This window comes from Pseudorca crassidens, chromosome 14 (genome assembly GCF_039906515.1).
Source record: "Pseudorca crassidens isolate mPseCra1 chromosome 14, mPseCra1.hap1, whole genome shotgun sequence".
NCBI lineage: Eukaryota > Metazoa > Chordata > Mammalia > Artiodactyla > Delphinidae > Pseudorca > Pseudorca crassidens.
Window position 1 is genome coordinate 11,003,648 of NC_090309.1, and position 14,843 is coordinate 11,018,490.

The window sequence follows — 14,843 nt, forward strand, 5'->3', positions numbered from 1 at the left end:
AAGACAAAATCTGGGGAAGTTGAGGTATCTTGATTTTTTTTTTTTTTTTTTTTTTGTGGTACGCAGTCCTTTCCCTGCTGTGGCCTCTCCCATTGCAGAGCACAGGCTCTGGACGCGCAGGCTCAGCGGCCATGGCTCACAGGCCCAGCCGCTCTGCGGCGTGTGGGATCCTCCCGGACTGGGGCACGAAGCCGCGTCCCCTGCATCGGCAGGCGGACCCTCAACCCCTGCGCCACCAGGGAAGCCCGATGTATCCTGATTTTGCACAGCACTTTCCAGACTCTTAGGCTATCCTTATGTACAAGCTAGAGAAATATGAGTTAGATGAGAGTCTGTTAAATAGATTCTCAAATACTTGATTGAAAAGATATAGACCTATCAGTTGAGTTCTATGATATAAAGACAAAGGTGGGACTGACACATCTGTAAATGACATAAACACATGAGGTGATTGAATTAATATTCATAGAGATTTGGGGGACTTGAGGATTGAATTAATATTCATAGAGATTTTGGGGACTTGAGGTAAGTCATATCAACAAGATGATACTTTACGAGAATAAATTTAAAGTCATCCCTTTAGGGATGTGTATGTGTATGTATGGGTTGGTTGAAAACGGTTCATAGGAGAAAAGGCATAGTAGGAGTGTTAACTGAGCAAACATTTGATGTAAACCAAATTGCATGGTATTCTTTCACTCATTTCTTCAAAAAACCTGTGACTGTCATAAAAGCAAATTCCATCTTCCTTTGCTTGTAAAAGTATAGAGTCCCAAACCAGGACAGCGATGGTGCTACTGACACTACAGCGATGAGAAAACATCTGGACACTGTGTTCAGTCCCGTGAGACACCTTGAAGGAGAGAATTAAGCATTTAGAAGAGGCCACCAGGTCCAAAGTGGCGCAAGAGCTGGAAGCTGCATTGTGAGAAAATGGCAGTCTGTGAAGGCTGATCCTCTGAAGAAAGAACGCCTAAGCAGAGATGTGAAACTTATCTTTAAATTGTTAAGGGTTGTTATCTGGATACTTTCATATACTCCTGCTTTGCTCCTTAGGCAGCAAAAGTTACAGGATTAATAGCTATGAGGTATACAGGAAATTGGATGTCAGCCAATCTCTTACAGTGTATCAGCTTTTTTCCCAGACCCTAGGCATACAGAGACGAGCAGGACAAGGTCCCTTTCCGACAGAGTTAACAATCAATCCATAAATTCATGTTCCACATAGGCAAGTGGTTCAGTATGCAATGGTTCTTCAAACAGTGGGTTGGAGAACTGGATGCCTCTTAATGCACTGAGCTCCCATCTCTGAAACGTAAAAGGAAACACATTCAGGTTCCATTTGAGGACCTGAGGCTGGGCTGATGGTATCTGGACCTCCAGGTGGTGTCCTGGTCACCACCAAGAACCTGGACGCCTGTTTCCCAGGACAAGAAAAGAGGGTAGTCAAAGGAGAGTCCGAACTGTGTTCAAGGAGAAAAGAAAAAGTTCAAAGGCAGAAAAGTGGCCCTGAGCATCAGATACACAAGAGCCACAGACTGTCAACAGGAGGACAAGTCAGGAGTCGACAGAAGGGCAGAGCAGACATAGGCAGCACAGTGTGACACTGGCCCTCTGGGATGAAACGTGGGAATGGTGTCAGCAGTCGGGGCTGTGTGGGACCAGGTGAACTTGAACTTGAGATAGGACTGGACTAAGGCTGGATGACCACCTGTTGGGGGTGTTAGAGATGGGATTTTTCCAGACATCCTCCCTTTGCTTTTCCAGCTCTACTCTCCACCCTTCTCCACCCTGCTCTGGGCCCAGGAAATTGATCTATGTAACTTGCATCAGAGGAATCCTTGCCCTCTGGATCCAGTTAGGTTCTGAGAACAGGAAGCCCCAGCTAGAGACTGGAGATGGGGAGGAGAATGAGGTTGGGATATCCCTGCCCCCTGCCTGCCTTCTTGTGGGATCACCGTGGGGTTTCTGTTTTCCTTGGCTGAAGGTCACAGCTCCTCTAAGGGGACCTTGTCAACATAGCTTTCTCTTCCAGGATCGACATAGCTCTCTTCCCTCCAAACCTAGAGATGATCACAGTTGAACTTTGCCTCACAATAATATGGAAAGGGGGGAACAGGTGGGAGTAGAGATAAAACAAGATTGGCTATGAATTGACAGCTATTAAAGCTGGATGATATAGACTTGGAGGTACCTTATACTATTATCTCTATGTTTGTATAATTTTGGAATTATTAAATATGAAATGCTAAAGAATAGTTAACTTAAAAGTTACTTGTTCATTGTAAAGACTTCTGAAATTCTCATTTAACAATTCTACATTTACCTCATTTTTATTTAAGTCCTTCATAGAAATATGACACTTTTACTAATATTTTGAAATGCTCAAATAAAAAGCACTACTAAACAGTAATTAAATGCATTGCATCATTACCTTTTATAGTTGCTATAGGCAATTTGAGTGTATTTTTTTTTTTGCATTATACAAAAAAAAAGTTACTTGTTAATACAGGAAAACTCATCTATTATTGCTGGATGCCACTGATGTCATGACGGAGGTCTGCGTGTCGGTTTCAGAAACGTGATAGGAAAAACGTATTGAAACAAAATGCAAATGAGGAATGCTATTTTTATGAAAGTCTAATCAAACCATGCTCAATGGAAAATATCAAGATGATATTATTCAGAATGGGCATTTAGAATATTCTTTCATGGGCTTCCCTGGTGGCGCAGTGGTTGGGAGTCCGCCTGCCGATGCGGGGGACGCGGGTTCGTGCCCCAGTCCGGGAAGATCCCACATGCCGCGGAGCGGCTGGGCCCGTGAGCCATGGCCACTGAGCCTGCGCGTCCGGAGCCTGTGCTCCGCAATGGGAGAGGCCACAACAGTGAGAGGCCCGTGTACCGCAAAAAAAAAAAAAAAAAAAAAAAAAAAGAATATTCTTTCATGAATCAAGAAAGAAAGCAAACAGAAATATTACATTTATCTTTTTAAATATATTATGAGTGGACTTTGATTCTAAGTAACCTGGGGATGGGGAAGAATTAGATGAGATTGTAGATGAAGCAAGACTGGCTGTGAGTTAATATTTGTTGAACTGGGGGGATGGAGACATGGAAGTTGGTTATACTATTTTTTCTAATTTTATATATGCTTTAAATTTCTCCATAGAGTGGTTTCAAAATATAAAACATATACTGCATGTCCAAAATGTGACCATTTTCAGACTTAGAGAACAAACTTACGGTTACCGGGGGAAAGCAGGGGGAGGGATAGATTGGGAGTTTGAGATTGACATGTACACCCTACTATATTTAAAATAGATAACCAACAAAGACCTACTGTATAGCACAGAAATCTTGGCTCAATATTTTGTAATAACCTAAATGGGAAAAGAATTTGAAAAAGAACAGAAACTTGTATGGGTATAACTGAATCACTGCTGTACACCTGTAACTAACACATCATTGTTAATCAACTATACTCCAATATAAAATAAAAATTAAAAAAAAACAAAATATGACCATTTACAGTAAGTATGTATTAACTTTTATGATCTTATGAAATGTAATATTATGCTATTTCTCATTCACCTCCTTAGATTCTGTGTTTTCTAACATATTTTTCCATTTCTCTCCTCTTCCCCCACCCCTTAGTTTTGTCTGCTATATGGAACCAAACTGATGTTCCAGGAGCAAGCCTGGTATCTAGAACATAAATATTTGACTCCCCTGGCCAGCATGAAGATTAGGCGTCAGGTAAGAATCCCTGGGGTGCAGAAGAAACCCTTCGTGCCTCAGCTGTCGGCTCTTTGCTTTCTTAGAAAACAGTCCTGCCGATCTTTTATCGGTTTCCACTCACAAATTTTTGCGCCTCTGAGACTTCACATACATGGTTTCATTGCCTACTGTGATCATATTACACTTCAGAGTTTAAGTGACAGGGAGGTGATTCACCGTGTATGAACTTCTCACATGTAAAGGAGAGGAAGAAATCAAAAGTGCTGGCAAAAAAAAAAAAAAAAGAGGTATGAAGTGATTTTCATTTTCTTACTTCTTACGAAAGCCTATTAACTCATTCTTTATATTTAGAAAAAAGGCCTGGTGGTACTTTTGTCAGTGGTTGCAATGGGAATTCAGTGTGACAGCCACAGAGCACCTGAAAATGAAGATAGAGCCAGTGAATCATCACCATAATGCTGCTTTAGAAGAAGACTGTTAAACAGCATAATCATCTATACAACACATTTTCTGGGTTCCCTCCCTCTTCCAGGCCCGCTGTTAGATGCTGAAACACAGACAGGTATATCCTCAGTCTCTGCATTCAAGGGAGCTCATTATAGCTGGGGACACGAAACTGCCTTCAAATAACGCAACAACACGAGGGAGTGGACCTTTCCAATGAACTTGGCCACAAGCATAAGTGCAGAGGACAGAGGTCACTTTGGAATTAATGGCGTTCTTTGCTAGACCTGGAAGAGGGGAAGATTCAAAGTGGAGGTGGTGGTTCAACTGAGGAGGGGGAAATGCAGGTGAGCCTTCAGATGGGGTTGGTGAAGTGAGCAAAATCATAGAAATGGGAGTACTTGGGACAGACATGCTAAGAAACAGTGAAAAGACCAGTTTGGTTGAAGTCTTAACTGATAGACAAACCTGGAGAAGCCTGCTGGAGCAAAACTATAATGGGCTCGGAAGAACCTTGAAGAATCTTTTTCCTTCTTAGGAGGCAGCAATTATGACAAAAAAGCATGTATAAAAATACTTCAGTTATCTATTGCTCTGTAACAAAAAACCCCAAAACTTAGTGGCTTAAAACAACAACCATTTCTCGTTTCTCATGACTCTGCAGTCTGGACAGGGCTCCACTAGATGGTTCTTCTGCCCCACATGGCGTCCTCTGGGGCTGAGTGCTCAAGATGTCCTAGATGTGTACTAGTCACTGTCCTTGGAAAATGATTTGTAAGATTAATGTGAAGGGCAAATTGAAGGTATCTTCTTCCCCTTGCAAGGCGTCTGAAGGGACTCTTAGCTTGAGACCCACCCTAAACCAAATTGAGGTTTTCTGGAAGACCCAGAGGGTTCAGATAAGGGCAGCAATTTCTTTACCCTCCCCCGGGGTTATAGCTCTTTGGCATCCAGCTTATTGTCTATTAAATTTCTTGCTTAGTGCTGGGCCTGGTTTTCACTGTCATCACTCCCTGCTCCACCGCAATCACCATGTGGCTGTCAAAGTGAAAATTCAGATTTGCTGGAAATGGCAAATGCCTTCATGGCAAACGCAATTTTCTTACTTGTTTATTTCTCTTGGTTCCCATTTTCCCTTAATTGTTTGCATTACTGTATTGTCAGATCATTGATGCTTTAAAGGTGTAGAAAAAGAAAACCTAGCTCTCTAATATCAGAAATAGAAAGTTCCTTCAATATTATCTCCCTTGACCTCACAGCAACCCTTTGAGTGATGTTCATTATTCTTACACGTGGATGAGGAAACAGATCCAATGTGATATAGTAACTTGCCCAAAGTAATACGGGTAGCAAAAACCCATATCTCTCTGGCCCTAAATATTTTCAATTATTTGGTTAGAAATCAGCATCAACCAGTAACAAAAAGCACACTCAGTGCCCAGTTGTTGGTTTCTAATATCATTTTCCAAAATAGCAACCAGGGTCCTTGGAGAAATGGCTGATTCTGGCTGGGGCAATGAATATATAAGATGAACCTGGAACGTCTTCTAGAGCCAGAAAGTCAGAAAGTGCTCAAAACAGAAATAAAGATAGAAAGACCCACAGTTATGGGGGTATGTCCAAGGGATGTGGGAAGGAACTAACTGGAAGAGCTCCCAGGGGCCAAAGCTGGAACACTTAGAGCAACAAAATAGACAACATCATATTGGATTTTAACCCAAAGTATAAAATAATTAAACACATGGGAATTCCCTGATGGTCCAGTGGTTAAGACTCCATGCTTCCACTGCGGGGGGGGCACAGGTTTGATCCCTGGTTGGGGAAATAAGATCCCACATGCGGGATGGCCAATAAATAAATAAATAAATAAAATTGAACACAAACAAAGAGACAAGTTTTCCTTAAAGAAGAATTCCAGGGCTTCCCTGGCGGTGCAGTGGTTGAGAGTCCGCCTGCCAATGCAGGGGACACGGGTTCGTGCCCCAATCCGGGAAGATCCCACATTCCGCAAAGCGGCTGGGCCCGTGAGCCATGGTCGCTGGGCCTGCGCGTCCAGAGCCTGTGCTCCGCAACGGGAGAGGTCACAGTGGTGAGAGGCCCGCGTACCACAAAAAAAAAAAAAAAGAAGAAGAATTCCAAATGATACATGTAGATACTCCCCCCTTCAGGAAGTGAAACAATTTTCCTTCCCTTGAATGTGAGTTCGACTTAGTGACTTCCTTCTATTTTTAAGAATAGAGAATGGGAAGGGAAAAGAGTTACTTTACAGTGGAGAAATCTGGTAGATCCCATCTTAACCACGTGATTAAGGTTAATATCACCAGTAATAAGTCATGTTGATGACGTGGACCTCTGATATGATGTGATGAGAAGAGTACTTCACTCTTTCCCAAAACCCATAGTCCAATCATGAAAAAAACATGTTAGACAAAACCAAATTGAGGGGTGGTCCATACAGTACCTGATTGGTACTCCTCAAACTGTCAATCAATGAAAGACAAGGAAGGACAGAGAAACCATCATCAACCAGAGGCAATCAAGGAGACGTGAGGACTGAATGCAGTGTGGTACCTGGATGGAGTCCTGGAACAGAAAAAGGACATTGGTAGAAAAACTGGTGATACCTGAATAAAGTCTATATTTGTTAACATTAATGTACTAATATTTTTTTAATCTTAGTATATTTTATTGTTTTTATCTTATTTTTTTTTTATTGGGGTATAGTTGCTTTACAATATTGTGTTAGTTTCTGAAAGTCAATCATCTATATGTATACATACATCCCCTCTGTTTTGGATTTCCTTCCCATTTAGGTCACCACAGAGCATTAAGTAGAGTTCCCTATGCTGTATAACAGGTTCTCATTAGTTATCTATTTTATACATATTAGTGTATATATGTCAATCCCAATCTCCCAATTCATCCCTCCCCTGCTTTCCCCCCTTGGTGTACATATGTTTGTGCTCTATATCTGTGTCTCTATTTCTGCCTCGCAAGCAGGTTCATCTGTACCATTTTTCTAGATTCCACATATATGCGTTAATATATGATATTTGTTTTTCTCTTTCTGACTTACTTCACTCTGTATGACAGTCTCTGGGTCCATCCGCATCTCTCCAAATGACCCAATTCCATTCCTTTTTATGGCAGAGTAATATTCCATTGTATATATGTACCACATCTTTTTTATCCATTCATCTGTCGATGGACGTTTGGGTTGCTTCCATGACCTGGCTATTGTAAATAGTGCTGCAAATGACCCACCTCCTAGAGCAATGAAAATAAAAATAAACAAGTGGGACCTAATGAAACTTAAAAGCTTTTGCACAGCAAAGGAAACCATAAACAAGACCAAAAGACAACCCTCAGAATGGGAGAAAATATTTGCAAATGAAGAAACAGACAGTGGATTAACCTCCAAAATATACAAACGGCTCATGCAACTCAATATCAGAAAAACAAGCAACCCAATCAAAAAATGGATGGAAGACCTAAATAGACATTTCTCCAAAGAAGACATACAGATGGCCAAGAGGCACATGAAAAGATGCTCAACATCACTAATTATTAGAGAAATGCAAATCAAAACTACCATAAGGTATCACCTCACACTGGTCAGAATGGCCATCATCAACAAATCTACAAACAATAAATGCTGGAGAGAGTGTGAAGAAAAGGGAATCCTCCTGCACTGTTGGTGGGAATGTAAATTGATACAGCCACTATGGAGAACAGTATGGAGGTCCCTTAAAAAACTAAAAATAGAGCTACCATATGACCCAGCAATCCCACTACTGGGCACATACCCTGAGAAAACCATAATTCAAAAAGACACATGCACCTTAATGTACTAATATTGGTTTCTTAGTTCTGACAATGGGCCATAGTTATGTAAGATGTCAACATTAGGGGAAACTGGGTGAAGGGCGTATGGGAACTCTCTGTTGGAACTTTTCTGTAAATCTAAATATATTCTAAGGGAATTCCCTGGCGGTCCAGCAGTTTGGACTTGATGCTTTCACTGCCATGGGCCCAGGTTCGACCCCTGGTTGGGGAACTAAGATCCTGCAAGCCACGTGGGGCTGGGCCAAAATATATATATACATATATGTGTGTGTGTATATATATATATATTCTAAAATAAAAGGTTTATTTTAAAAAGAAGTCAGCAGCAGGGAATAGCAATCAGCCTGGGCTGATTCTAAATAATAAAACTTTTCAGAGTACCCAGGAGTTATGCTGAAGCCCCAGTCTAATGATAATTAATAATGCATATATATATATATTCTTTAAAAAAAATCTCATTGCATTCTCATAAAGATCTTCAAGGTAAGTAAGGCTGATATAATCCCCATGCAGTAAATGAATAAAACTAAGAAACAGAGAAGTTCAACAGCTGCCCAAGATTCCATCTGATCATAGAATCCAGAACTTCTGACCCTAAACGGAGGTGGACTAACATGCAGCATCACCTGTTTGTAGCCCTACTTGTCCACATGGGCACCACAGAGCACTTAAAAGACCTGAGTTCAGAAGCTTCAGGAAGTCCTGCCTGATGTCCCGCAGTGGGTAAGATCCATCCACATACTCCAAAAGTACCCACAGGTCCGACTGATGCTCATGAGAGATGGGGGTTTGGACTGGGTTTTGTTTTCTTTTAAAATGCAAGCCCATGTCCCAAGCCCTTCCTGGCTGTGATAACTAAGTGCTTTCTTTTGTCTGGAGCTTCAGTACTGACAGAGCTGGTCCACACCCATGATCCTGTGTAATCCCCACAAGCACCCGTTAGTGTGAATAGCTGCTAATCTACTTTAGGGACAGGGAATCTAAGGCTGACTTGCAGCTGAGGTAGTGAGAGGGAAAGGTACTTCTGGACTCAGATTCCCTGCTGTTCTAGTGATCCCAGACCTGAACTGTAGGATGGGGTAGCTCCACCTTTGTGCCCTCATTGTGAGACCTTGGCTCAAAGGCAGTCTCGTGGTGGTGCCTCTGGGGCTCCATCATAACAAGGCCCCCAAGTAAAAGGTCTCTGTGCCCTTTCCATTAAGAACTGTTGCAGGGGTGTATATAGAACAATTGTTTGCTTTGTTCTTGGAAAATTTAGTGTCCAGGAATTGTCCTGTTTCAGTCTTCATTGACCTAGACATTTGTTTTGCTTTGGATGATTATAAGCATTAAGGAGGAACTATCAGCTGAGGCTCATTTTAAGGAGGAAAATCTTTCAAAATAACCTAAGTTACCGATTGCGTATCTCCACTAAAACCAACTTCACGTTGCTTAAAATAAGACAAAACCAAGCGAAAACGTCAGCTTTTTAAAATGATGTATTTTTAATGGAAATGAATATTTGGCCCTGAGTCCTCTACCTTATTTTATACCAGCCCTTAAAGTCAACTAAGGTTCTTTTTTAAAATTTTTATTTTTTTATTTATTTTTTATTTTTGGCTGCATTGGGTCTTCATTGCTGCGTTCAGGCTTCCTCTAGTTGCAGTGAGCAGGGGCTACTCTTTGTTGCGGCGCACAGGCTTCTCATTGCGGTGGCTTCTCTTGTTGTGGAGCATGGGCTCTAGTTGCGCAGGCTTCAGTAGTTGTGGCACGAGGGCTCAGTAGTTGTGGCTCATGGGCTTAGTTGCTCCACGGCATGTGGGATCTTCCCGGACCAGGGCCCCAACCCGTGTCCCCTGCCTTGGCAGGCGGATTCTTAACCACTGCACCACCAGGGAAGCCCCAAAGTCAACTAAGTTTTAGGGCTGGGACGTTTTTCTCATTGGAGTGTTTGCTCCCTGAATTCCCTGGCACAGCTGCCCGGCTCTGTCAGTGCCCACCGGTATTGGAACAGTGACTCTTGGTGACATACAGAGAAGCAAGTACATGTAGATGTGTGGTCAACTCACACTACGAAATCCACAGGGGAGGAAGCTCTTCAGTCTATGTGGATCAAGAGAACCACGGACCAGCTGTGGTTGCAGATCAAAAAAGACCCTATTCAGCGTGGTGAAAATAATACTTAGCAAAATGTTGAATCAGGTTCTGTTTCCTGCCCTGAGCCCAAATCATGGAACCATGTGAGAATGCGGGTTTTAAAGGACCTGCAGGGAAGTGAGGGAGGGCTGTGTAACTCAGCACAGCAGCGCGGAGGGCCACTCCTCTCCACCTCCCAGAGGGCATGGGAGGCTGCCTGTAAGAGTAACCGTGTTAAAAACCAGACACTCGTTCAGGAAGGGAGAAAATAAATACTGATCATGACCATGGCCAAGCAATCACGCCACCTCCACAATATTTGATCACATTATACCCACAGCTGTTACTCCTTCACCCAGATGTTGCCTTGATGTCCGGATTGAGTCGTGACCGGCCAGTTCCTTCCTGAGAGCACTGTTTCTGTTGGAGCAGCAGATTGCTGGCACCTTTTCCCATCTGAGTCCTTCTCCCATGCCTCTAGATTGGCCGTTTTCATTTCGGTGTGTTAGGATGAAGCTCAGATTCACCAGCACCAGCCCAAGTCCTGTTTTGTACCCTCACCAGCAAGTGGACACAAGGATGGGCCCAGCCCCTAATAGTCTTACTCTGCCCCAGCGAAAGGAATCCTTTTCCTTCCTGAGTGAGAACTGCCGGGAGACCCAGCTGCAGCAGGGAGGCCAGGGGGAGCCTGTTGATGGCTAGTGATCTTGGCTCTTCTGCTGTATTTGCTCAAGTCTAAAACAACCACTAAGGTTTGGGTTTTAGTCTCAGTTTAGTCAATCAAATAGTTGATTCATTAAAGAGGAAAAACATTCAAGCCCGATGTTGATGGGTCATTCAAGTGTTAATAGTTCTGAGTCGATGTAGCCACTAACACATTGCTTTATTCTTAGGAAATGGGCTTAGAGTAAGAATGTGCAGAAGTGTGGCAGACACTAGACCCCAAAGCCAGGACGCTACGGGGCTTCTTTGAATTTAGAGGGTAGATAACACTTATTTACTATTTTGAATTAAGTGTACAATATAAATGCAGTCGTTGCCCTGTGGCATAAAGACTTGGGTTGAAAGAAACAGAATAGGAAGAAAAACTTGGGGGACAGTTCCAAGATGGAAGGGTGGTGTTGGAATATTAGCCTTTTTTCTCCTCAAATTTTAACTTCTAGAACACGTACCCCATGCTCATACCCACGAGGCTTAGAAATGGTGCACGCGCCCCTCACTTCCTACAAATGCTGTGCTGGCTGTCTTCCATGCTGCGTTAAATGTTTCTTTTTAAATGGCCACTCAGATTTCTTATCCTTCTATTTCCCTTTCCCCAAACACCTGGATCAGGGTAGCTTAACAGATGTTCAGATACTGGAATCAAATGCAACACAAACTGAGGTTTTAGGCAAAAGATGTTGCAGACATCCATTGGGTTGGGAAAGGGAGGTGGGGCTTCTCCGTCCCTTGGCCTCACCTACTACCTACAGACTCTTTCTTTGAAGGAATTTGAGAAAAGATCTCTGGTTCCCCAACCCCTGTCCTTCCCACCCAGTAAGGTCCATCTGACTTGGCTACAAGCAACTGACGAGGTTTTGCGAATGCTTGGCTGTGTCCTCCAGGCTGGTGCGGTGTGTAACCACAAGCCCCCGTTCCATCAGGGTGCGGAGGGATAGCTCCTAATGATGGATCCTTGGTCTAGAAGCCAGGGGGGTGTCACTGAATGACATCACAATGAAGTGGTGTTACGTGGAATGCAATTGAGTCAAATTTTAAAATCCTCTTTGTTTGAAAGCACCCCCAGAACTGGCTTTAACTTCCTTTCACTATTGTAGGACCCCTGGTTCACTTCCAGGAGATGGCAGGAAACAAAATATGAGTGTATCCTGGTCCACCTTCTTTTCCAAGAGCCAGAAACCCTCAAATGAGAGAGACAAGGAAAATACCAGTCCCAACAGAGTGCCACTAAGAAAAGGGAAAAACGCTCTTTTCCCTCCCCCCTCCCCTTTACCTCTGGCCCAAGCCTGCTCTTCAGTGGCATGAAATACATTGTTGAACCGATAAATGCAGGCCATTCAACTGAGGTTAAGAAAATACAAGTGAGATGTGTTTCTTCACTTTGGCCAATAAAATGGACCCTGAGGTCATCACCCCTGCAATCCTGGTTCTGCGTGGCAGCCATCTGGTCGACCCTTGTGCTTTGCTTCACAGTACAGCTTTGTGTATCTGGGAGAGCCAGGCTCATTCCGTTTCATTCATTCAAGGATAACTCGTTATAACCACAGGATAGAGCGACTTGTTTTGCTGAGCTCCAGCCTCTGAGTTCTTCTGGCAACTGTATTATCCTGGGCTCCTTGGGGAGGTCCTTGCAGTGCTGGGTAATTGGGGTCCTACTCCATAAGTCTTTGAGTTCATCCCCTCACTACGGGATGCATAGTGAGAATTTCCTATCGGTGATATTTGTTCCTAAGAGTAGTTGTGTTACACACCAAAAAAAGACCTTCCAGGAGGTGGAATTCAGCTGAGTCAAACAGAGCAGACCCCAGTCACAGTTAGGACAAGGGGGGTTTTATTATGATTCCATAATAATAAAATTTAAATGAATTACTGAACTTGAAACAGAAATGATGCCTAGTACATCCACTTTGGTAGAAATTACTAATCTAGCTAGAAACCAATACTTTTAATAAAATAAAATAAAATGTGTTTGTAGTTTTTCTTTTTCTCATGGTAAATTGCCCTTTTCCTTTGGTTTTAGAGACTAGATACTGCTGTGTCCTGTCCCACTTCTTCCTTCCTCTGGGGGACTCAAAGAACTTGGTACTTGGTAAACCATACAAAGACAGCTAGTAGGGGTGGCCCCATTTTAAGGGACAGAGAAGGGACAGGACTCACTTGTGAACACCCATACGTCTATAGAAAACCAAAATTCCTCTGTCTCCTCCTTCCTTGGACAGCTGGTCATTCACATCACAAATTTTGGCCTTGAAGCACCAGGCATTAATTCAGTTCACCAAGTTGGCTACTGCTGAGACAATGTAAGAAAAAATTAGCCAGCTCAAGTGTGTGACTCTTGTCAAGGTCTCTTGGAATACAGGTGTTCCATTTCTTAATCTGGGTGATGGCTACGTGTGTGTGTTCATCTTGTGATAATCCAGCAAGCTGATATATACTTACTCTTTGTATCTCTGCATTATGCTCCATCTAAAAAGAATACAAAGAAAAAAGAGAAAAGAACTCTCTATTGTGTTTATTAAATCCCTTTGTTAAAACCTAACCTGAGAGACATCTGACTACAATTATGGGGGGTTTATTTTTTAATTGAACTTTTTACTTTGAGAGAATAATAAATTCACATACAGCTGTAAGAAATAATACAGAGAGATTTCATGTCCCTTTACCTAGTCTTCCCCAGTGGAATCACTGGCAGAACTATAATACAATATCACACCCAGGATTTTGACATTGATACAGCACAGATACCGAGTGTTTTCTTCACCACAAGAGTTCCTCATGTGGTGCTTTTTTTTTTCTTTTTATTTATTTTTTAATCTTTTAATTTTTATTTTTGGCTGTGTTGGGTCTTCATTGCTGTGTGTGGGCTTCCTCTAGTTGCAGCTAGCGGGGGCTACTCTTCGTTGTGGTGCGTGGGCTTCTCATTGAGGTGGCTTCTCTTGTTGCAGAGCAGGGCTCTAGGCATGCGGGCTCAGTAGTTGTGGGACATGGGCTCAGTAGTTGTGGCATGTGGGCTCAGTAGTTGTGGCTCACAGGCTCTAGAACTCAGGCTCAGTAGATGTGGTGCATGGGCTTAGTTACTCCACAGCATGTGGGATCCTCCTGGACCAGGGCTTGAACCAGTGTCCCCTGCACTGGCAGGCAGATTCTTAACCACTGTGCCACCAGGGAAGTCCCAAGATTTTCTTTGCTTTCTTTCTTTCTTTTTCTTTTTTTTTTTTTTTTTGCCTATGGATGTCCAATTTCCTTAACAGCAGTTTCTTGAAAGGTTATCTCTTGTCCATTGAATTGCTTTAACACGTTTGTCTAAAATCAGTTGGGCATATTTGTGTCATTCTATTTCTGCATTCTCCATTTTGATACATGGATCTATGTACCTATTTCTCTGCCAATACCACATGGTCAGTCTTGATTACGTTAGTTACATAAACTTGAAATGTGGTAGGTTGATTCCTCCCACTTTATTCTTTTTCAAAATTGTTTTAGCTATTCTAATTCTTTTCCTTTCCATGTAAATATTAGAATAATCTTGTCTATATCTACAAAAAATATTTCTGGGATTTTGATAGGAATTATTAAACCTGTATATTGCTTTTTGGAGGAATGAGATCAATACTACACTGAATCTTCTAATCTATGAATATGGTATGTCTCTCCATTTATGTAGATCTCTTCTGATTTCTTTCATCAGCATATTGTAGTTTTCAGCATACAAGACCTGTACACGTTTTGTTAGACTTACACCTAATTATTTCCTTTTTTTGAGTGATTGTAAATGGTACTGCATATTTGATTTCAAGTGTCCATATGTCCATTGCTAGTATATGGAAATACAATTGATTCTTCATATGTTGATTTTATATTCTACAACCTTGCTGAACTTACATATTAATTCTAGGAGTTCTTGTAGATTCCTAGAATATTCTGTACAGACAAACATGTCATCTGAAAATAATGACATGGTTTCATTGGATATAGGATTC

The 14,843-nt window shown here is 42.2% G+C and overlaps 1 protein-coding gene across 1 annotated transcript in view; it reads left to right on the forward strand.

Annotated features, from left to right (window-relative positions):
* ACOXL (acyl-CoA oxidase like) overlaps positions 1-14,843 on the forward strand; it is a 365,696-nt gene that overhangs the window by 322,585 nt on the left and 28,268 nt on the right. The window contains 1 exon segment of the mRNA XM_067704360.1: positions 3,655-3,756. Coding sequence (XP_067560461.1) covers positions 3,655-3,756 — 102 coding nt within the window.